This window comes from Barbus barbus (genome assembly GCF_936440315.1).
Source record: "Barbus barbus genome assembly, chromosome: 3".
Taxonomy (NCBI): domain Eukaryota; kingdom Metazoa; phylum Chordata; class Actinopteri; order Cypriniformes; family Cyprinidae; genus Barbus; species Barbus barbus.
In genome coordinates this window covers 32,054,443-32,077,737 of record NC_136731.1, presented here as the reverse complement: position 1 = coordinate 32,077,737, position 23,295 = coordinate 32,054,443, and the positions used below count along the sequence as shown (strand labels likewise).

The 23,295-nt window shown below is 38.3% G+C and overlaps 1 protein-coding gene across 18 annotated transcripts in view; it reads right to left on the bottom strand.

The window, feature by feature from the left end:
* Positions 1 to 23,295, bottom strand: part of LOC306857700 (voltage-dependent P/Q-type calcium channel subunit alpha-1A-like) — a gene marked incomplete at its 5' end in the record, with an annotated part of 80,594 nt that overhangs the window by 7,030 nt on the left and 50,269 nt on the right. For 7 of the 18 annotated variants that reach the window (XM_079397765.1, XM_079397775.1, XM_079397776.1 and 4 more), the window contains 7 exons: positions 4,647 to 4,760; positions 6,744 to 6,879; positions 7,650 to 7,759; positions 11,423 to 11,526; positions 16,975 to 17,082; positions 17,390 to 17,504; positions 21,530 to 21,626. In XM_079397765.1, the coding sequence (XP_079253891.1) occupies positions 4,647 to 4,760; positions 6,744 to 6,879; positions 7,650 to 7,759; positions 11,423 to 11,526; positions 16,975 to 17,082; positions 17,390 to 17,504; positions 21,530 to 21,626 (784 nt within the window). Of the gene's footprint in view, positions 1 to 4,630; positions 4,761 to 6,743; positions 6,880 to 7,649; positions 7,760 to 11,422; positions 11,527 to 16,974; positions 17,083 to 17,389; positions 17,505 to 21,529; positions 21,627 to 23,295 lie in introns of all 18 variants that reach the window. The other 11 variants (XM_079397779.1, XM_079397781.1, XM_079397772.1 and 8 more) reach the window with 5 other exon arrangements.

Here is a 23,295-nt window from a genome sequence, read left to right as displayed (position 1 = left end):
TGCTTACATCTGTATATAGTGCTGACAATTTCAACCCTTTCATATGTTAACCCCGGGCGTAAATGGGGTCTACGATGACTTGTGTTTAATTCTGTCTGGGAGTTGGTGTGGTTTGATTGTGTATGACCTTATGGACACATCAGCAAACAACTAAAGAAATTCACCATGCAGAATCAGAGTAGAAGAGAAAGACAGAAAAAATATGTAAAAAAACAATAATAATAAAGAGAGAGAAACTTAGTTGCAAAAGGTCGTGCTTTGCATGCATCCATGACTGAATCTATAAAAAGTAAAAATACTCATCCATGAATACACATTTGAGAGAAGCACATTTCTTCAGCAGACCTCTCTTCATCACTCACAGTCATGCATACCACAGAGAGGCCTGTCCAGGCTTTCAGAGAGGATGTGTGGGGCAGCACCAGATAAATGGTCCAGGAAGAGGGACGTGCAGAGTGGGGTGGTTTGCAGTGGCTCAAGCCCTGGAACCTTTGCACTTGTCTGACCTTGTGTGATCTGAATAATCCCATTAGAACCTGTCCTTCTCATAAAAGCGTGAATTGGACTGTTTTCACTATTTTCACTATCAACACTGACATCTAGAGGCATGGATGCACATTGCATACAATCAAGCGTTTTCAGTTATTGACTCATCTGTAAAAAACACATGGAAGTAAGCTATTTTCTCACCCACTTCCAAGATTCCAAGTTTTTTTCTTTATTTATTATTATTTACAATGATTATATTTATTTTTATTTATTTATTTGCTGTGGACTAGTCGTTGTATCTTCTTCATTTGTTACACTCAACAACTATATACCAGTACAGATGTAGGTGTAACTCAAAACCACATTCATAGTTTAAAAAAAAAAAAAAAAAATTATAAAACCAACAAATAAAAGACATGCCTTTTTCCCCCTTCAACCCACTGAACACCAAAATATCTCTGCACGTCTCTGCTCAAAAACACAGTCACACATAAACACACACACACACCAGCACAGAAAACTGCACACTCACTTAAAGACTATGGACACATATGCACACAAAAACATATAACATGCACATGAGCACACAGTGAGTGTTGCAAAGCACATAGCAGAAATACATTAGGAGGCGGCAGACAAGGAGTTTTGTGTGATTTGATCTGCACACAAATCTGTCTGAAAATATGTCTGTACTGTACAGTTAATAGTGCCCCAGTATGCAAAAGCTGACTTGAGTAACAAATTGTGTTAGATTTGATCATTTTGATTCATTAATGCAAATCAGTTTTAACTGTCTGTTATTCCAATGACTAGTCAATGATTTGATTTGTCTGCCAATACTAAAAATGTTCACAGAAGTCCCTCAGTATATTAAAATGTTTTAGTAAAAATAAATCTTTATACATATTTAATTTTATTCCCAATATAGCAGTAAACATAAATATTAAATGAGCCTTTCTTAATTGCTTTAATTTGATAAAAAATATATTTTACTGTAATTTCTACTGTATTATGGTTGAAATGTTTCCTTTGAATGAAGAAAAAATAAAAGAATATTGTTAAAAGGCCAATAAAACCCATATTGCAATAATTTTATTTTTTTTCCTGAGATATTCAGGCACGAGTTATATGATTTCCAGGGAGACAGAAAAACAGATGCCAGAGTCAAACAGAAAGAAAGAAAGTAATAATGAATGAGAGAGGTTGCGCATACAGTGAGATTGTCTCCCCGGTGCCGTCCTTTCCTCCGTGGCTGCTGAACAGCCATTTCCATACAAACACAAGACACCACAAATATGTCCATACAAAAGAAAGCACATGGGGCCGCATTTACACAAGACAAAAGCACATTAACAGTAGGTGACCCCAGGCATTAGAGAGAAAGAGAGATTGCACTCAAAAGGAGAAAAATTTGGAGATGGGGTTTCGTGCAGGAGTAAACAAGGATGGGGTGGCCAAAAACACAGTGAAAGAGGGGAGGAAATAAAGAGAGAGAGAGATAAATAAAGAGAGAGAAGAGAGACATAGAGAACCTGGTTAGACACAGAAGCAGTGGAGACAAAAAAAACAAAAAAAAAAACACTTACCACAGCAGCACACACACTGAGGACCAGAGGTAGTGTTAGAGACGTCACAGTGCACCACACAGAATGATACGGTGAGGAACAGTACAGTGATCACGAGACACAGTGGCAATAGAGAGGTATACTACTACAACACTGCACACACATACAGTATGTATAAGCATGAGACCACACCAACAAAACTCTCTTACTTGATTTCAGAAATTTATGTAAATTACTCTCAAAATAGTACATATTGAGTGTTGTGCATGTACAACACATACACTTCCGTTATAAAGTTTGGGGTCAGTAAGATTTTTAAATTTTTTGAAAGAAATCTCAAATGCTCACCACGGCTGTATTTATTTGACCAAAACAGTGAAATTAGTACTATTGTGAAATATTATTACAATTTTATTTTACTGTTTTATGTATATACATGAGTAGTTGACAAATAAAAATTGGACTGTGTCGTATGGTGTGACATAGCAAAACTGTAGAAAAAAACAACAACATACAGATAACATGAGAAAACATTATATATTAAGGAATCTATCAAGGAAAATATATTAAGGAATGTTGATCAAATAAGCAAAGAATGATTTCTTTTTTAATGCTTTTATATTGAGATAGGACAGTAGAGAGAAGACAGGAAATTACTGGGAGGAGAGAGGGGAATCGAATTCAGGTCGAATGAGCGCCGTTGCGCTATATGTCGATGCATTAACCACGAGGCTATTGGCGCCAACTGTTTTATTATATTTTAAAATGTAATTTATTCCTGTGATGACAACACTGAATTTTCAGCATCATTACTCAAGTCTTCAGTGTCACATGATCCTCCAGAAATCATTCTAATATGCTGATTTGCTGCTTAATTATTATTAGTTATTGTTAGTACACAATTATTTATAATGGTCATCAGTTCTTATTATTGTCAATGTTCAAAACAGTTTTTGGTGCTAAAAATTCTCGAAAACATTTTTTTTCAGGATTTTTTGATGACTCAAAAGTTTACATGAACAGCATTTATTTGACATGGAAATGTTTTGTGACAGAAATGCCCTTGCTGGCACTTTTGATCAATTTACTGTATTCTTGTTAAATAAAACAATTAAAAAACATACATAAAAAATGTAATGCCTTCAAACCTTTAAACGGTACTGTAATTACATAAACTTGGGAGATATTAACACACACAAACACATGCTCACACAAATCTCTGTACCAACTCCCAAGTCACTGCTTGGTTCACCTCAAATTTCACTGAGCTATATGACCCTGAATGAAAAAAATTCAAACTTGGCCAAATATAAAAACAACAAAAACAAAAGGGAAGCATATAAAGTAATACTGGGCTTTAATAACAGATTTTTTTTATAGTAAAGACCATGTAAAAACACTGAGTAACTTATTTACTCAGGGAGGAAGTCAAAGTTAGCCAAACTCAAAATAAAAATAAGAATTCAAAGGAAAATGAAGGTAAAGAGAAGGAAAGACATAGTCACAGAAATTCAAGGACACAGTATGAGAGGAGAGTTTATTCAGAAAAAAGGAAGCAAACCCAACCCTGCTTTTCTAATCTGTCAACTCTCCAGCTCCCACTGCATCATGGGATAGCCAAGTGTGCACTTGTTATAGATTTTAGAATCCCAGTGGATGCAGTATGTCACGTGGGTATTGTATTTTATGAATACAGAGCTTCCAGATGTCCTGTTTGTGTGACATACTGCTTTTTGTATAATGTGAAGCAGGGAAGTGTGTATATTAGGGTCTGTATGAATGAGAAGGAGGCTACTTGAAGGCCAGTAGTGAGAAACATGAAAAAAAAAAACACTTAAATTATACCCTGTAGACCATCTAGACCTGCATCAAATATGCATCATAAGTAATGAGGGTGCATGTTGTAATATGCCAGATATCATGTATCTAGACAATTATAATAAGATAGTGTTTGAATGCAAAAAAAATGTATTCTTGAATACATCATTTATTCAAAACACATATTCTGATCATTACAAATACTTAAAATGCATATTTATGACAGTTATGCTGATGAAACTATTTCATATTGACCGATCAAGCTTTGTTTCTTGTGGAGTGACTCAGGGATCTGTTCTGGGCCCAACATGTTTTTTTTTTTATGTGCAACTAGCTTTTTTCTTCCTGATTTTCTCTGTTACAAAGATTAATATACTACTTGATCCAAAGTATGTAGAAACCTGAACACATGTCCCTAATGAAAATGTAATTGGTGTTGCTATACCATCTTACACATTCCAAATCAACAGACCGCATGGTTGTATACTTGACTTAATGCACCATTTAGCCATCTAGTATTGTTATGACTTAGAAACTTAAAATAATTGATTGTTTGTGTAATTCACCCTCACACTTGCTCATACAGGACATCAATCCATTGCAGATGCTATAATGGGCTTTCTTTGCTTTATCTGGTCAATGGGCATTTTTGTTTAATGCAAAGGCAGCAATGGAAAGTGGGTTGGAGGGTCAAGAAAGGAAGGACAGATGTGAAAAGGGGTAGAAGAAAAGGAAGGGGGAAAACATGAAGGAATGACAGGATGAGGCGCTCACTTGGTTGTCTGCTGGGAGTCGAGGCATGGAAGCAGCCCTGCCATGACCTTCCATCGGCAGATAGTGCTCAGTGTCCGAGTACCCGTCCCGCCCCATCTCTCTCATCTCTACTGTCTGCAGAAACAGAGGGAGACCATGCATGACTGCCCAGGGACAGTAGGCAAGAGCGAATGCCAGGGGCCTGAGAGACAGGCCTAAGCACAGTGGATGGAAGGAGTACATCTCCACCTTCATCTCTCCCTACACCCTGTGGGGAGATGCAAGAGTAGCAGGACAGTCCTGCCCCAGCCTCTGTTCTATACGTAACTGCTGTTGGGTTTGCAAAAAGTACATGCATATGCAATACATGCAGGGCTTCAACTGCAGTATCACTGAGAGAAGATCAGGAAATTATGGTTTTACAAACTACTCTCTCTCTCAAGGTATTCTGTCAACCAGTTTCAAATACATAGACACACATCTCTTGACTCAATTATGCTTAAGCACTTCTATTAAAGGTTTAGACATCATTTGCTCACCCTCAGATTCTTCTAAGACTTTCATCTTCCCTAGAACACAAAAGGAGGACTTTGAAGAATTTGCTGGTTACTCCTTTCTGTGCGATTACAGTAAATGGGGACTGAAGCTTCCAAGCTCCAAAAAGATATGACAAAGAATCATAGGAATGATCTGTGCACTATAATTCAAAGTGATTTGATGCCATATGATAGCAACTGTAAAAAAAGTTGTTATTCAGAAATTTATTTTACAAAGAGCTGTTGAATGCTGTGACTGGATCATTGAGTCAATGAGTGAACTGAACTCTGATTCAAACATAAGATCTGACTCAAATAAACTATTCAAACATGAATCAGACATTGCTTTTCTTATGAACATAGATGTTAAGATTTTCCCAGTAAATAGTGACTTGAACCACAGTCACCTAACTAAAAAATGAGTGCACAAGTTTTATGGACCATGTGCTTTTTTATTTTGGGGTCATTTTGGTAATCAACAACCTCAGTCCTCATTCTCTGTCATTATGTTCTAATGAGCACTCAGGATATTCTTCAGAAATTCACTATATGTTTCATAGAAAAAAGAAAGTCATACGAGCTTTGATTGACATGAGGGTGATTAAATAATAGCATTTTTAATTTTTCATTTGAACTATGCCTAAGTTCTTGCAATCAAAATATTCTGTTCTCACTGAACAATACTATCTTACTGTTTCTGCTCAGGAAAGCTTGACTTTTTCTAATCAACTTTAGAACTGTTTTACAGCTTTTCTTTTGTTACTTTTTATGCTGCCTTCCTCATTGATAAGCTTTGGATAAAAGCGGCTGCTGTTCCTGCCATGCATTTAATGAATAGTTGAGCTGGGCAGGAGTGTCTCGCATCCTGACAGTATGGCACTTAAGACGGAGGAAGGGTTTCAACACCTTCCCAGACAGTTGAATATGGATGCATATATTCAATGACATGAGCTTCACCGTACAAAGCAGACATGTGAGAGTAATAAAAGAATATAAATAACAGAAGGACACACAGACTGAGGGGACATTCAAGAAAGAGAATAAGAGAGTGTGGAAGATAGTCCACCGAATTCAGTTTTTACTTAGCAACAGAGAAGGACCTTTGTTGCTGTGTGCCAATGAGATGCACATGGATGACGCATAGACAGACCAGCCATTCAGGGTTATGAAAACAAACCGCTCCAATGGACACCCTCCACAAAAGGCTATGAATATCTGAGTTGCAGTCTTATAAAGGCAGAGAAAACATTATTGATCCACTGAGACGTCCAACGGTTTTAAACTACATGAACGTTCTGAACTCTAATAACAAATATAATCATGCTGTGAGGGAGTTATATGCTGCTGGAGAATTCATAACTGGTGAAATAGTGGCTCTCACATCACAAAAATATTGTTTTCTCATACAGTAGTGTGTGGAAAATTTTGCTTGCATTTATTGTTGTACTATCATACTAATCTGGTATCGTTTGAGGTAAAAAGCACAGTGATGCACTTTCCAAACGTAATTTTCATAAATTCAAGCATTTACATAAATACCCTCACCGAAAACTGTAAATGAGAGAGGGCAGGATCTGTGTACCTGAGATTGTCTGCGGTTATCTGTGGTGTCGTCTGGGTGTTGGCCTTCAGGACTCCAGCTTCCTGCTTTCTGAGACATCTCTTGGGCTCGTGCCGTCACCCATGATTGGCTCTCTGGGATCTTTTCATCAACAGGCCTGACAACACACCCACATTTAGTCAGATTATAAGATCTCTACACTCCGTGAAGGGCTTAAGCCTCTGGTTGGTCACTCATTGTGGTTTAGATGATCTTTCTCATTAGATTTCCACTAGAGTCAACAACAAGGAAAATGGTGTACAGTGGTATATCTTTAGTAACATCTGTTGTATGTAGAATAAAAAGTGAGCTTTTTTATTTATTTAATTATCAATCAATCAATCATAGTTTTTGTACTTTGGGGGGAAAAAATGTTCTTTTCTACAATTTCCAATGCATTCATTTTTACTTTTTTTTTTTTTTGTAAATTACAGTTTTTGTCTGTAAGGAATTTATTAATTATTATTAGTAATAAAAAACAGGTTTCTTTTTTGTTGTTTTAATCACAACTCATGTCTTTTGAAAACTATAAAAGAAGAGGATAAAAATCGGCCTGCATTAATTTTTCCAGTTTTGTTGTTGTTTGTTTTATAATATTTTATATTATTTTTTTTTATTCAATATTTCATCATGTCATATTTATTAATTTGAGTACATTTTACTGTGACAAAAATGAATACTAGTCATTCTTACCCATTATTATTTAAAACACTCATATTTAATTATTGTCATGATGTATGCATTAATCTCAGCTTTGTTACCATTGACAAAATACTAATAAAAGGGATTTGTTTACATTTACATTAGCAATTTCCTTAATGTAAATGAAACTATCAACCTCAACACTGGGAGAGAGACTGAGGAGAAAATGGAGAGGGTGCTACTCACAGATGGTTTGCAGGGTGCTGTTGTGTTTCAGGAAGGCCAGTGTGTCCCTGTCCCACATCCTGGCTTGGAGATGGCGGCTCCAGACGCTGAAACATTAATGGCGTTCGATTCTGTGTAAGATACAACATGGCCTACAGCTGGTATCAGGCAAGCAGATGGGAAAATGGGGTTGGGGAAAGATATGGGATGCAGAGCATCCCATGTGTAGATGGGGAGGGAATCCAGCAGCGGTCAGTCAGGAGGCATTCCAGGAGCATTATGAGTAAATGGGTTTCCTGTGAGTTGCATTGCCTGAAATCTGCCAATGGTACCATGCTGAGATTTCATTTACTTTTATTGTCTCAGTAAATGAAGAGTTTCTGTAACTAACTGGCTGCTAAAGAGTGGTGATGAATCTTGGTGTCATTCAGTAGACAGTAGATTGCTAGCTATGAGCTCATCTGTATGCTACCTAAACATAGTCAAAATTCACTTTTAGCAGATCTTTCCAATGTTTAGGGCCAGTAAGATTTTTTTTTATACTTTCATTCAGCAGGGACAGGTTAAATTCATCAGAAGTGACAGTAAATACATTTATAATGTTACAAAATAATTTTTATTTCAAATAAATTGTGTTCTTTTGAACTTTATATTCATCAAAAAATCCTGAAAGAAATCATGGTTTCCACAAAAATGCAGCATTAATAAGAAGAAATGTTTCAGATGACCAAATGAGCATATTAGAATGATTTACAAAGGATCATGTGACACTGAAGACTGGAGTAATGATGCTCAAAATGCAGCTTTGTCGTCAAGGGAATATATTACTTTTTAAAAATGTATTAAAATGGAAAACAGTCATTTAACATTGTAAAACTATTTCACAATATTACTGTTTTTACTTTTTTTTGTCAAACACATATGAGGCCTCTTTCAAAAATCATACTGACTCCAAACATTTAAAATTTAGGGTCTGCCTCTTCTGGGAAAACAGATACAAAAATGAGTGGAAAGCCACAAATCATAGCTGTGATGTAGTTAGCCTATTTCCAATAGGTTATTTATTTAAAAAAAGGGACAAGCCCTTTGATTATGTACCAACCAAACTTTCTGTTTTGAAAGAATGTATGTGGATCAGTACGATTACTAATTTCTTAACAACTCCAGAGCTTGTAAAACAGCCATTTTTTTGTGTGTATTCAACCCATAAATCAGATAATTGGTACCACCAGCCAAAATGACACCTTGAGATTTGGAAAATTAAGGAAGAAAAAAATAAAAATCAACCTATGCAGTGAGAAACACAAAATGCATGTAGTATGTAAAGGCAGGTTTCATATAAAAATGTCATGAGAGGAAGCTCTAGTTGATAAAAGAATGAGAGCTGATAAAAGAAAAGGAATCATCTGTGAACAACATGCACGGATCGAGTTTGTTTACTTAACACTATCTAATGGATGAGTTAGGAGACTGTATGAGAAAAAGCTTAGCAAGTTCAATGGTATCTGCCAAAACTGCTACATCCATTTGAAACACCGTGGTTTCAACTAAGATTGTACAGGCCAGCTCCACGTCTACAAAACTGTGTTCGACTTTCATGTGGATGTATAGTTGTGGATCACATAAGAACGAAACGGCATAAAATGTAGATCAGGCCCATGTTGCATTACACTCTACTATTCATACTAATATTCATCATCTATGAAAACACATGTATATACCACCTTCATATAAACCACTGAGGAAATTATTCCCCCGGTTTCACAGATGAGGCTTAAGCTAGTCCCAGACTAAAATGCATGTTTGAGCTGTCTCAACTGAAAATATGTTGCTTTGACATAAAATATGTCACTGTTCTGTGTCAAGATGCAAACCTTAATGTTTTCTTCTAAAGCATTTTTGTAAAAGTTGCCTAAATAACTTAATTTAACTAAGGCCTAGTCCTGGCTTAAGCTAAGCCCCGTTGGTGAAACCGGGCCATAGTGTGTTTAACTGCTAAAATAATAACTGAGACAATGATTTTGTATACTCTTTCTGCAACCAAAAACATAGTAACTGCTAATAATCAATAGTCATTGAACCAGTAGGATTCAATTACAGCAGGACACACACTGTCTGGTTATTCAGCTGGAAGAATGAAAGGACATAATTAAAACAACCTATCAGACATACTGAAATTTTAAACCACCCACTGTGACTTCATAAAATGAGGAATTAAGTTTGGCAATGAATTATTAATCTAGACGTTTATGTGGAAGAGAGTAATCATGCAATGCAATACTTAACAGATTGTAAAATCCTTTTAAGGGGCAGCCTCTTACAAGACTTCCCAGGTTTATTCTTTTTCCTTTCACTTCTTGGAGGGATGCCAAAATGTCATCGATGTGATTTAAAAGTCACAAATGTGATTCAAATCCTTAGATTATAAATCCAGTTTTCTAAGAAAGATGAGTTGTGAGATAAGATGTTGCCTTCCTTTATCAAATTCCTTTAGCATTTATAATGTTTTTTTACTAACTGAAGATATCAATTTAATGTTTCTGAATTCACAATTCAGTTATGAAATTGCTGGACTTAGAAGACGTTACATACTTTACTCTAATTCTTCTGTCTTAAATGACAACAACTACACTGTGCATACAACTGAGTGCAGAGGGAGGCCTGATTTTTCAATCCTGACAGAGCTTAAAGGTTATGTGTGTAGTTTTATCAGTGTAAAAATATCTTCCATGTCCAAGCTTAAGGTAAAATGAAAATTCATGACCATCCATTGTAGGCAGTTTTATATTTATGTAGCCTACACAATAATAATCTTTTACATTGTAATCCTTTAATTTTGAATATTTGGCATGTTTGTATGCTGCTGCGTGTCCCTGTGTGTGTAATAAGCAGAGTGTACGTGCGTTGTGGACCTGCCTATAGGCACATATTACTAACGCGCTCTTTAAATAATAAAAAAACACTGTGCCATTGACTTGAGATCAGGTTTTAGCTGGTCAATGGCGCAGTCTATTTCAGTTGCCCCAAAATATAAACGCACCAACAATGCGCCTGAGCACATCTCGTTTTCAGACCAGCATGCTCATGGGCGCACAAATGGGCGCAAATGCATTTGCTAGTTAAACAACATGGCGCAGGACATGAAAATGATAACTGCGTCGGGCTGAAACTAGCAAAAAACACTTGCATCACTGCGCCGGGTGTATCATAGGGACCATTATGTTTACAATTCCATTTGGTGAAACTAGTGACACAGAAATTACACGCTTCATCTTTAGCTCCACATAAATATCGTATTTTGTGTAAGGCAGAGAAGCATTTGTGAATGTAGTACTTTAATGCCAAATAGTTGTTCTAAGTAACAGTAAGATGTTGACCTGTCATCACTATTGACAGTTGATGCAATAGCATCAACATGGTGATGATTAAAGATAAAGGGCAAACGAACTAGGAAAAACTATTGGACTACTAAATACAAAAGAGTTTATCGCTCACAGTCCCAAAATGAGAAAGGTGAGTGCATTATCAAAAATGTATTCTCAGATTCCATATGAACTGTGACAAGCCGCAAGAACATGACATAGTTACTGTGGTTCCTCATTTTTTTTTGCCTCTCTAAATAGCTTCTCACTGAGAATGTTCTTTAAACAACATCAGCACATCCACTGGGACGTAACTGGCTCACTATCTGAGATACAAGTGTGAAAATGAGCATTTAGCACAGCTGAGGATTGTTTGTCACAGTTCATTGTGGACTGAGATTGTGATTGCAGGGTGAGAGGAAGACGCCGTACCTGTTCATCGTGGAGAGCCTGTGTCCTTTTGGCTTTACTTTGCCTATAATACTCCATGATCATCATGGCAGCGTAGATCTTTCCCACTGTTAGGTCTGTCGCTGCTGAGAAAAGGACAAGTTACCCTGCACGATTAGACAAGGTGAGATGGACCCTGAGCAAGGGGGATGGGAGTGAGGACGGGACGTGCACAAGACAAACGCATACGCACAAACTCACATGCACAAACAAAATCACACAGAGCCAGTGGTCTTTTCACAAGCAGACTGATTAAAATGGCTAAAATTATTTACGCACTTCATTTATACGATCAATATTTTAAATACTCCATTTCGACTGTTTTAAGTACAAAAGTATTGCAAGAACTGACAGCAAACTACAGCATAATTTGTGGATACAGTAAACAAAGTCTCCCAAAAACGGCCTTTGCCGCTTTATGGAAACGAGTCCACATGAGGAAGTTACTAAGAGTAACTTCAGACTAGGTTTACATGCCATGCTTAGTGGTGTTTAAAGCCATGGTCACCACCTCTGTATAGATCTGCATAAAACAATGAAGATACAAAATAGCATCAAACAATACAGTTCTAAATTACTACATGCTTGCTGCAAACTCATCTAAAACATACTAGCATATTACTAGCATTATCATTTCGTCAAGCTTTCTTGCCTAATGTGTGATAGCAGCGCCACCTCATTATCTCATGCTTTTTTGTAGCATCTAGCTAGCATTAGGCTAGCTAGTTTTAAGCATATTCCATAAGATAGTTAGCTTTAAGCATTTTTTTAACATGTCTTACCAGCGAGCTAGCACATACATCTCATTGGTAGCATAATAGTGGTGCAATATTTGTATATATATATATATTGTAGTAATACTGTTTTACGTACATCTTGTCAGGAATCTCATAACCCCTGTAGTGAAAAGACATCTATAGAGGGTTGATCTATAGTAAGGCACCCCCTGGTCTCAGGCATAGTGAGCTGGACGTACATGAATGTGTGTTACCAATGTCTTTTGTGGAACTTGAACATAGTCTCAAAATAACTTTGTTAATAGATTTGTGTGTAAAATTTCAGTCGTACGGAGGGAGGAGCTAAACATGCTAAAGCTAACGGCAACACATCAGGTGCTCGTGAAACATCTTTCAATGTTTTCAAAGTAATTCCGTTTTTATCCACACACTAGCATATGTGTACAGTGCATATGATGTCAATTTCGTCATTATGCTAGTACACCAGATTTTTCTAACCGCGCATACAACAACAAACTACTGGAGATGACAACGACAGTAGACAACTATGCTGACAAACGCTTATGTGCAGACGTTCCAAGATAACCAGATCTACAGTTTACAAAGGCAGTTTTATTGCTCATAACTTTTGGAGAGAAATAGTGCAGACACTGGACAATAGTAAAACTTTCTAGTGTGCATGTGCCAAGCATCTGTGTTAGCGCACGCTATCACATGGAGCATAATTTGAAAGGCTATATGTTTGGCTGTTATCTAAAACTGAAGTATACTTTACACAACTACTCTCTTGGATCATTTGCATGTATAGGCCTTGCATTTATTTATAGATTTGCCCTATGCAGTCTGCAATCAGCCATTATATTGTTGGCATGTTTGTGCCATTATTGGATTTGAATAACACGGTAACACTTTAGTATAGGGAGGGACCAATTCTCACTATTACATTGTTGCTTATTAGCATGCCTATTATTAACATATTGGCTGTTTAGCACATATTCTGCACGACCATATTCTACATTCCCAATCCTACCCAATACCTAAACTTAACAACTACCTTTCTAACTATTAATAAGCAGCAAATTAAGAGTTTGAGGCAAAAGTCACAGTAGTTAATGCTTGGTTAATAATGAGAATTGGACGTAAAAATAAAGTGTGACCAATAACCCATGTTAGGAAGGTTACTTTGGAAATGTAATAGGTACAGATTACAAGTTAAGCTATTTAAAATGTAATAGTAGTGTAACTTTTTCAATTATTATCGTTATGTAACTAATTACTTTTGATTACTTTTCTAAATTTCTACTGAATTTTTTCAACTGTTAATCATTTTCAAACATTTACACCATGCAGGGTTAACCATGCAGTAGTATTCAACATTGATTACTGTAAGACATTCAAAATCCTTCATCGCTTGAATTAAAATGATAATAATTGAACACATCCACCACAAAATCAGACTTTAGTAGCACCTTTTATTTTGAGATTGATTAACACCGGTTAATCTTTTTATAAGTAACTGTAATTAAATTACACATTTTTTTCTTAGTAATTGTAACTGATTACAGTTACATTTCTTTTATAATTAAATTACGTAATGCTGTTACATGTAACTAGTTACTCCCCAACACTGCCAATAATACATATTTTCTGCGTCACTTTCAGGGTCTACGATTCATTCTCAGTGAATTTCTTCTTTGTGATCAGTCTGCAGTCTAAATGTGTGTGGTATACATCTATAAGGGCCTAAAATGAAACTAAGGGTACAGGCAGTGGCGGACTGGCCATCTGGAGCACCGGGAGTTTTTCCGGTGGGCCTCTGTACAATGTGGGCCGGCTCTTTGCGTAATATAAAATGGATTGTAGTAAATGTACGTATATCCTTCCATCGGTCCAGACGAATGGCCCGGGCCGTGCGGCCCACTTCATGCAAAAATTCTACTTAATTTAGCGTGCTCCGGCTCAGTGCAGCGGCTCAAAAGCGCTCGTCAATTTCACAATGTTTGAAATAGCCAATCAAAGTGTAGAAGGCGGGATTTACTGTCCACAGACGCTGAGCTGAGATAAGATGTAAGCAGCTGAACAAGAAGAGACAATTCAGCAATTGTTTAGTTAAACGGTAGACATTCATTTTCATGAATGCAAACTACAACTGGCCTTTTCAAATTTCTCAAATTTTAATGCCGTTATTCGAATCGTCACAATGTAGGCTATAATGCAGTTTTGAGCAGACATGAGATAAGAGTTAATGTAAATTTGCTTTCTTCCGTGATTTCAGGTGTCTAAGAAAATTTTAAAAAATCTATAAAAATCATTCTCAATCTTACTCTAGAACAATGTAAATCTGAAGACTTTTGCTTTAGAGTGCTGTGCATAGGAAAGTGATTTATAGGCCTAATAAAAATATAATTTGCTTATTAATTCTCATGCGTTAGCCTGGTGGTTAAAAGTTTGAAATAATTAAGGCTTTTTATTTATTTATTTATTTGAAAGATTTTAACAAAAATACAGTAAAACAATAGCCTAATATTATGAAATATTACACTTAAAATAGTGGTTTTCTATTTAGGTGTTTTCAAATGTAATTTAGTTCGGTGATAAAAGCTGAATTTTCAGCATCATTACTCCAGTCTTCAGTGTCCCTTCAGAAATCATTCTATCATCGTTCTCAGTTAAAGAACAGCATTTATTTGAAATATAAGTACTTCGTAATAAGTGTAAATATCTTTACTGTCACTTAAATCAATTTAATCAAAGTCCCTTTTTGTATTCTATAATCTTTGATTTAAATGCAACATTTTTGAAGAAAAATATTAATTTATATTTTTTAATCTTACCCAAGACTGAGTCGTATCACATTTTCCACAAAAAATATGAAGCAGCAGTTTTCAATAGTCATAATAATCAGAAATGTTTCTTGAGCAGCAAATCAGCATATTAGAATGATTTCTGAAGATCATGTGACACTGAAGATTGGAGAAATGATGCTGAAAATTCAGCTTTGATCACAGCAATCAATTATATTTTACTATATTGTCACATAGAAGACAGCTGTTTTAAATTGTAACATTATATATTTCACAGTACTGTTTACTGTATTTTTCATCAAAATACAACTGGAGCTCTATTCCTTAAAATGATAGATGTCAAGCTCCTGCAAAAGGACAAATACTGCATATGACCAATAGAAAGGCACCATAAAAACAGTCCACATTCTGCACTATTCAAGTCTTCTAGACGATACCAGAGCATTGTGTCATATGGACTGATAATATTGGTATTTAACTTTAGTGATATTAAACTGTCCCTCGTAAAAATTCTTTAAAATGATTTACTATTTGCCATATACACTCACCTAAAGGATTATTAGGAACACCATACTAATACTGTGTTTGACCCCCTTTCGCCTTCAGAACTGCCTTAATTCTACGTGGCATTGATTCAACAAGGTGCTGAAAGCATTCTTTAGAAATGTTGGCCCATATTGATAGGATAGCATCTTGCAGTTGATGGAGATTTGTGGGATGCACATCCAGGCCACGAAGCTCCCGTTCCACCACATCCCAAAGATGCTCTATTGGGTTGAGAGCTGGTGACTGTGGGGGCCATTTTAGTACAGTGAACTCATTGTCATGTTCAAGAAACCAATTTGAAATGATTCGAGCTTTGTGACATGGTGCATTATCCTGCTGGAAGTAGCCATCAGAGGATGGGTACATGGTGGTCATAAAGGGATGACATGCTCAGGTAGGCCGTGGCATTTAAACGATGCCCAATTGGCACTAAGGGGCCTAAAGTGTGCCAAGAAAACATCCCCCACACCATTACACCACCACCACCAGCCTGCACAGTGGTAACAAGGCATGATGGATCCATGTTCTCATTCTGTTTACGCCAAATTCTGACTCTACCATCTGAATGTCTCAACAGAAATCGAGACTCATCAGACCAGGCAACATTTTTCCAGTCTTCAACCGTCCAATTTTGGTGAGCTCGTGCAAATTGTAGCCTCTTTTTCCTATTTGTAGTGGAGATGAGTGGTACCCGGTGGGGTCTTCTGCTGTTGTAGCCCATCTGCCTCAAGGTTGTGCGTGTTGTGGCTTCACAAATGCTTTGCTGCATACCTCGGTTGTAACGAGTGGTTATTTCAGTCAAAGTTGCTCTTCTATCAGCTTGAATCAGTCGGCCCATTCTCCTCTGACCTCTAGCGTCAACAAGGCATTTTCGCCCACAGGACTGCCGCATACTGGATGTTCTTTGTAAACCCTAGAAATGGTTGTGCGTGAAAATCCCAGTAACTGAGCAGATTGTGAAATACTAAGACCGGCCCGTCTGGCACCAACAACCATGCCACGCTCAAAATTGCTTAAATCACCTTTCTTTCCCATTCTGACATTCAGTTTGGAGTTCAGGAGATTGTCTTGACCAGGACCACACCCCTAAATGCATTGAAGCAACTGCCATGTGATTGGTTGATTAGATAATTGCATTAATGAGAAATTGAACAGGTGTTCCTAATAATCCTTTAGGTGAGTGTACACCAGAAAAGACCAATTATAATGTCAAGAATATGCCACTCATTTATGGTGTGGTGTGGTGTGGTGCGGTGTGTTGTGGACCAGATTTGGTGGGCTGCTCTGTGCCAAAAAGTCCAGGGCCACTTTTTGGCCCCAGTCCGCCCCTGGGTACGGACCTGGACCATCAGGGGGTGCAGAGCAGTGAGTGGGCTTGCTGAGAGAAGCTGTCCTCGGGTGGTAAAAGAGACACTTTGTGAACACACCAACCTCCTGGGTAACTTACACTTGTGGGGTGTCACCAGAAGGTCCAGATTCTTCTGAGAGAGATTAGGCCATATCGCCATCATCTCCTTCCTTAGTTCAGCATCCATCTGGTGCTTATCTACGCCTCCTATTTACACAGCAACAGGTACACGTACACACATATATGCAAACGTATTTCCACACACATACACAAATTTTGTTAAGGTTTGAACAATGTAGTATCCAATCTTAAGTAGACATACTGCACAAAAAATCTTACAAATTCTATATTTTATGAGTCATTATATACAGTGGGGTCTTTTTTAAGGTTAGACTTTACAGGTTTAGATTAGATTTGAATCTTAGACTTCTGAACTCCACTGTACTTAAACTGCTATAGGCAAATACATCAACCGTTCTAACAACAGGAATGAATGAAGAAAGCAATGCCAAACCTTCCCCACCCTTGGCGATCTTGATGTCCAGAGCAGTTCGGATTAAGGCCATAAGTGTGGAATTAAAATGCACGGTGTTGTCATCAGCAACTGGCAGATCCATCCGCAACAGTCTCTGTGGAGAGCCAATCAGGAGCAGTTAGAAGAGCAATGGTACTGAGATATATGTGTGCTTTGAACCTCCAGGTAAGGTGTGCTTTTGGTGTGTGAGAGGAAATGGGAGGGGAAAGGAAGGAGGGATTTTCAGGGTTAGCTCTGTGACCTTTGATGCTCATTGCAAGATTTAATTTAGAGCTGTCTTGGTGTAGTAATCAATGAGGAGAATGATTAATGGTTTATGAGATTGCTGTGGAAGTTAATATATAAAGAACAGTTCTGTGGTCTAGAACAGTGGCTTGGACTGGTTGGTCACAACCCAAAAATGGGTCGCAGGTCTGTTCTCAGAGAACAGCAAAAAAAAAAGGAAATGCTTAATGCATTTAATACAAATACTACTAAACAACTGCTTACAGTCAGATTTTGCAATAAAATCACTTAAAATTGAGGAAGAAATTATTCCCATTTCTTTTGTTGCTTAAGTCAAAGGCTGTTTTGCAATATTTTTTCCGCAAATTCATTTGTAATTTGGGGTGACATGACCTCAAAAATCATGAACAAAACTATGTCCCCAAGGTAAAATAAATCATATTAAATTGAATACAAGTTCAATGAGGATAAGCATGATTGTACTGACTACAATATATATTGAACATTGAATTGTTGACTAAATGTTTGACTTTAAGAACATTATTTGTAGTTTTGTAAAACTTAGGTCCTAAAGCAAAACCAGTCAAAACTGAGGCAGCATATACTACAAATCAAATTTGTATCTGTATGATGGTGTATTTTGTTTTCATATCAGCATCTGAGCTGTCAGTCAAAGAGCTTTTCCGAGAGGAGGTTCACATATTAAACTCAGACCAGCGGAGGAAATAATAAATTAAAACATCATTACGTAAACGTCAGCGTTTTAATGTATAATTCATCCTAGACTGATCTGGGGAAAGATTATACTTAAACACAGAAAGTAATAATTGCATTGCACAGGGTTAAATGTTACCTCAATCCTTCCGTTACCATGATACCCTCTGCGATGCAATCACCCACGTTACCCGATGTCTCCCCGTCCCGCTTCATCCCAGAAGAAACACTCACCCCTCCACCCCCATTACCCTCTTTCCCAGCATGCATCATGCAGTCACATGCATCACAGGACAAGCAACAGAGCAGCCAACACTGAAAGCATCATCTAGTTGGTTCATTTCAACTCATTCATTTAGGTTTAGTAGTGGTTGCTGTCATTGAGACTCAATCATAGATGGGCTACTGGATAAAACAAGAGCTCGATCCAGATTCTCTGGTCTCTCAATGCAAAAAAGATGGGTGCAGGCTATTGGTTTAGGTTAGAGCAGCATTCTCCAGGAACAAAAAAAGAAGAACAAAAAAAGGAAATGGCTTTGTGAGTTGTTGTTGTGAAGAGGATGAGCTAAGAGTGAAGATTCGGCTACCTGCTGCGCAAGGGTAATACTTTAATGCTACGGATGATAAAGAGAAAAGCAGTGGGCTGCCAGAGAGGAGTACCGGAGCAGGAAGTCGGTTTAGGACTGACAGCTTTTACAGGAGGGGTTTGGATGGCTGAGATGGTAGTGATGAAAGAGACAGGACAGAGACAGTGACAGCAAATTTAAAGAGAGCTCAAAAGCTACATGAAAATCCGAGGGCGAAGGAGAATGAAGCAGAAGATAAAGCTACAGGAAATGTAAGAATAGAAAGCTCTACCACAGGCTGGTCACATTCTCTACAGGCGATCCTCTATTATGGGCCCTAATATTTGACAGGGAGAAAGAGGGTGAATGCAATGGTCGTGGTCACTGTTCTTCATTCAACTGAGGTTAGGGGGCAGCAGAGACCCCGTTAGACAGGAAGTGAACTGTCTGATTGAATACACAGAGATTGCTGGTCTGCCACCACGTTTATTGTTGGTGGAGATCACTGAACACTCTATGAAGCAGAATATTTTACGAAATGGGAGATCAAATGGGACAGAGAAAAATGGAGGGGGTGGGGCAAAGGTAAGAGAAAGGAGATCCCATACTTGTTGAGGGCTCGTTAAGGAGTCAGATCTCCTTTCCTTCTAGCTGCCGTTCACTGACCTAAGGGTGAAATGTCAGTGTACGGTTGCAGACAGACAGATAGAGGAGAAAGAGAGAAAAAGCTAAGGGAGTATTTTGTGGCCTGGAAGGCGGGGCATGCAGATGATTGGTAGAATGTAAAGAGGAGGGGCTGGAAACAGATTAGAACTGCATTGACAGAAGAAAGAGAAGTGGGAAAAGGATTATTTGTTCAAAAGAGTTGCATTGTACCAAAATAACTTGATTTGTTCCTTTGTAGGGCCATAACACTACCCAAGGATTACATGTGTGTTGTTGTGTATGTGTGTGCATGTATGTTTATCTGTGCATTAAGCGAAAAAAGAGAGACAGAGAGCTGGTCCCAAGAGGAAAGGGTCCCTAAGAGAGCGGCATCCACAGAGCTGAGGGACTCAGAGGACTAAAGTCCTTAGGACCTTCCTACCACTGCTGCACATGCACATTTGGGGGTGTTTTTTAATGTGTGTGTGTATGTGTGTGTGACAATGTGAATATACATGTGCATGTGTTTACATGCGTCCCAATTTGCGTACTTATGCACTATTCTATGCCATTTTATAGTAGTGTTCACACTAAAAATTTGATGCATGATGCACTTAACCGAAATAACGAAGTGTGGAATGTTGGACACTTCATGCATTCAAACTGTTGCCACTTTCCTTACGTAGCAAAGGTGGAGGGACAACAAGACCCTGATGCTGGATGACAAATTAGCCATATATAATTCATAAACTAGACGGTAGTGCATAGTATAAGTGCATAGTGTGTAGTGCATCATTTGGGACACAACTTTTCTGTTTATTATCACACTGCATCTCAGATCTGTAATTAAATTATTGATCACTTTCACGTTTCATCCTTCGAAGTTTCAAAAGCTATGAAAGTGTGCGTCAGTGTTTCTGTGTGCGTGTATATTTTCATACGGTGCAAAAGTGCTGAGAAGGTTAGTCCGTTCCCGCTTCCCTGTGGATCGGCCAGCCTCAGTCTAACACCCTCGAACACGGCCCTGCCACCAGAATCACAATAGCGGCCTCCGTCAGACAACGAAGGAGGAAAAGAAGGAGAGAAAATAAAGAGAAAACACCAACAGTACAGACACAGTGCTGGTCACTCGGAGGCCCTCTACCTTGTAGGCAACCCTTGCAGGGCACTTCTTCCCCAGGCCTAATGGAGGAGACATGTGCCTGAGCATCTCATACATATCCCTGAAACTGATTCTGCCACTGGGCAACCGAAACAAAACAAAAACCAAAGGAAATGTGCATGGGAGAGAGAGAGAAAGAGAAGAAGAAAAGGGGTAAATAAAAAAAGAAGGGATCAGGAAGGAGACAGGGAAGTGGGAGGGGAGGAGAACAGAACAGAAAAAAAGAAGGTTATTGGCCTGGACGAAAGATCTTCCTAGTTGGTAAACTAGGCTGCCGTAAGACTGATGATCGGTCATTTGTGGGTAAGGGGTGGGGCGAGGTGGGAGGGGGCTGTGCTGAACGTCTTGAGTTGCTAAAAAGGCGTTCTATGCAATGGGGCAGGTTGCATAGAAGAGCATGCGGGCTTCAGAACAGGCATAAAGTCCCGCTGCTGACAGGGCGTTGTAATGAAGTTTAATGTCAATGCAGTTTCTGTCCCCCTCCACCCAGAACAATGCACGCTACCATACCAGCTAGGCCTAGCCGTGCCTCAACAGCAAGCAAAACAAAAATCAAAGATGGCTGATTCGTTTGTTTTTTTGTTTGTTTTTCTCGTTTGCTTGTTCCATACACACTAGTGCACTAGTTCATGCACCTGTAAGTGTCGGCATTGTCCTGCACATTCTCATTGTCATATCAAGTAGAATGCAAGTAGAAATGGTGAGAGTACAAAGACATTGTTGAAAACAAAAAGAAGAGGAGGTAAGCGACATTCATTGCATTCTGGATGCTAGCAGGTAATATTAGTTTTTAAGTGGAAGTCAAACCTTGCAGGCCACCCTATGAGGACATTTCTTGCCTAAGCCCAGAGGGGGGTCGATAACTCGCAATAAACTGTACATATCCTTATAATGAATGCGCCCGCTGTAAGAAGAATACAGGGAAGTTAGAGAACACAACTCAGAACAGACACTGGCAGGAAGAAGAGCACAAGAACAGGAAGAGAAGCACAGAATCACACACACATTTTCTTATTTGCTCATCACCCGTTTGTGCCGTCAAATCTGTTCACACTCCTCCATATTACTGTTCCTCACCCATCTCTGCTTCACTTGTTTTTTTCCTTATTTCTTCCTTTCACTTTTCAGGTTATTCTGTTTTCTTCCTATAATTCCTCTTTACCTGTCTTCCTTCCTGATTCTTTTCCTTCTTTTTCCTCCCTCTTTTTTTGTCATTTGCTTTTGTTTTCTTCCTCTCTTTATTTACTCCTTCCTCCTACATGAATTTCTTCCTTTCTCTTCTACTTTCTCATTTCCTTATTTTCTCTTCTACTTCCATTTCCTTCCTCCTTTTTTTTCTTTTCTATCTTTCATTCTCTTTATCATTTTCTGCTTCCTTCTTTTCTGTTTTCCTTACTTGCCTCCTCTTTCCTTCTGTTAATTGTATTCCTTCATTCCTTCCGTTTGCTTCTTCTTTCCTTTCCCCCTTCTTTTCTCTTTCCCTTCCTTCCTTCCATTCTCTTTTCCATCATGTCTTTCTTTCTTGTTTCTTCACTTATTTCCTGCTTACTTTTTCCAATCCTTTCTCTTTTCCTTTCATCATTTGTTTTCTTTACTTACTGTTTTTCTGGCTTCCTTTTGCTTTCTCTTTCTTTCACCTCACATTCTCTTTGGCTTTCTTTCTTCCTTTCTCTTTTCCTTCCCACCTTCTACCTCATTTCTTCCTCCCTTCGTTTTCCTTCCTTCCTCTTCCTCTTTCACTTGCCCTTCTTTCCTCCTTCCTTTCTCTCTTTCTCCCTTTAAGTTTACCTTCTATTCACTTTTCCTTTCTATACATCATTCTTTTCATTTCCCTTTTTACTACATCTTTTCCTTTCTTGCTCCTTTTTCCACTTCATTTCTCTTCTTTTTTTCATCCTCTTTCCTTCTTGCTTTCTTGTCAGATTGATTCTGCCATTCAGAATGAAGACTCACTCTCCTCAATCTTTTCAGCATAATTTCCCTCAGCAAAAAGGCTTTAATCCTGCTTGCATGTTAAGATTCAGTCCTTCCTACTCTTCTCTGAATATCTGATTAACTCTCGGTTGCCCGCCTACATAACTGTCTAACACACAACATTAGGGTGACAGGCACAGGAATGCAGATACCGGGAAACTTAACGTGTTCAGAAGAAGGGAGGGGGCTGGCACAGTAAGTTTGGCTTGCAGTATGCAGTATTCCAGAGTGGGAGGACTGGGACTCACAGAAGGGCACGTAGGAGGGTTTGGGGGGGATTGATGGATTTTAGCAGAGCTGAGAAGCTCAAATCCACGATCCCTTTCTCTCAGCTGGTGCTATGGTATTCTCCTCCCTGTTTGGTCCAAGGTAGGATACAATGAAGCCAGGCTCTGTACGTTAAAGACTTTGCCAGAGGCCACGGCTCTATAATGATGTCAAAAACGAAGCGTTCCAGCCGAACACATAAAAAAGAGGGCCAATGTGGTCTGTTATATAAGACAGAGGCTATATTTACAGTTGTGAAAATGTACAACACATTTAAAGCACACTGTCCTTGCACACAAGACCAAAAAATGTTAAAATAGCCTCTTAAAAAT